The sequence below is a fragment of the Exophiala oligosperma genome (genome assembly GCF_000835515.1).
Source record: "Exophiala oligosperma strain CBS 72588 unplaced genomic scaffold supercont1.87, whole genome shotgun sequence".
Taxonomy (NCBI): domain Eukaryota; kingdom Fungi; phylum Ascomycota; class Eurotiomycetes; order Chaetothyriales; family Herpotrichiellaceae; genus Exophiala; species Exophiala oligosperma.
The window spans coordinates 5,624-7,349 of record NW_015622904.1 but is presented as its reverse complement, the minus strand read 5'-3'; the positions used below and the strand labels follow the sequence as shown (position 1 = coordinate 7,349).

Here is a 1,726-nt window from a genome sequence, read left to right as displayed (position 1 = left end):
CGGCTGTAATTTTGGGTGGAAAGAAGGCGAATTTCTAGCTGTCTCTCTTTCATACGGTGTCGTGCACTAGAACTTACCAGTTCACATTTGGGACTAATGACTGAGCTTAGTGGCAATGACGGTCCTCGAACAGCATGGCAAAGCCATCCTCTTCTCAAATAAACACACGGTGCTGTAAAGTACATAACGTTTATACTGGTTTCACAAACCAACTAATCTCAGCACTGTTCTAAATCCACCGCGAGCGGTCGCGTTCACATTGATACTGGGCGAGCTCTATCCATTCCGCCTCGGCTTGCTTGACCGTACGTTCGTAGTCCTTTAAGTGCTCTACAAGCTCATCCGCTCGCTTTAGCCACTCTGTATCAGCCAGATGAGACCAGTCGGTATCAGAGATTCCGTTTCCCGTGTTGTCAATCATAGTTGTGGGCCGCAGATAGTAATTGAGATACATCTCTTGCGAAACCGTATATATGTTAGATGTCAAGGCTAGTGCAGCCTCATAGCAGGGTCGAAAGAAATTCAGCTCTCGTTTCAACGCAGAGAGTTGTTTGATAAGGTCAATTTCTCTTTGCTCTTGTGACCAGAGTCGATACCGCTTGGTTGAATGAAGGGTTTCCTTCCTGACTTCAAGGGCACTAGTCGATCCTCCTAATCTGTGTATGTTCCTATCGAAGGACTGAATTGATGGAAGATTGCCTGGCATCTGCGCGATGCTCTTTCTCATCCGATGACTTGACTTGTGGGATAAAGGTTGCTGTCCCGTATGTATGTCGTCTGCAGAACGTCGTCGATCACGTAGAAGGCTGTATATGAAACCCACCCGGAAAATGAGCGTCGTTGCAAGTCACTCGGGTCCTAACAACGGGGGCTTTCTGCCGTCAGAATCAAGGGAATTCCCATCCAGAGTGGTGGTTGCAGTAAATTCATCCCCACAACTTTGAACGCCTGACAATCGAGACAAAGTTTGCTACTTTATGAGGGATGGCAAATCCCACACTAATGGTTCAAAGAAGCTATAAAGGAAACGTGTCTCGACGATCTAATCAAGCTTGTTCATATGCCGCTTTAGCTGATTGACCATGTCTCAACACCTTCCCCAACGACGAGTCCACTTCAGAGAACGACGCGGCGCTCTACGCGAACTGTATGATGACGAATACTCCGTGATGGCGCATTTCTCGAAGCACGTCGACATCTGTCGAACTTGCTTCATACCTACCCGAATGGAGAGAACTCCAGTATTGTGCCGAGAGGGTTATGACTTAAGCAAAGATGTCTGCCGTTATTTCCGGCTAAATAACGGAATGGTAGTCTCTAGTCTGCCTTCACGATCCCCACTGGAGATTGCAATACCTCGGAAATTTGCGGTCACCACGTACATCCTTCGTGAACAGCAACAAGGTTCGAAAACAGGGAGGAAACAGACGCGCTTGGAGGCAGAATACCGTCAAAGTCACGGGAAGTCTCCACGGATATCATCTAAGAATTCGACAGATGTTATAACTCTTTACGTTACGCTTCCTGCCTTGACAATCCCCCTGCATCTTCGGCGCGCAGATTTGCGAGACCTGTCGTCGACCTGACGCCCTTATTACAATATCCAACCACAGAGCTCCCTAAATCAGCGTCGCAGGTCCCAGGTATTGCAGAACGAGATAAGATTCTCTCAATTTAAGGACGGATCCCGTGGCCATCTACTCGGCTGTGTTGGACGGCATGTTCG

General features: G+C 48.0%; 1 protein-coding gene across 1 annotated transcript; it reads right to left on the bottom strand.

Moving 5' to 3' along the window:
- Positions 1–229: 229 nt before the first annotated feature.
- Positions 230–706, bottom strand: PV06_11871 (uncharacterized protein; the record flags this gene model as incomplete). Its single annotated transcript, XM_016413617.1, has 1 exon — positions 230–706. The coding sequence occupies one exon, from the start codon at positions 704–706 to the stop codon at positions 230–232; it is 477 nt and encodes a 158-aa protein (XP_016256005.1).
- Positions 707–1,726: the final 1,020 nt, after the last annotated feature.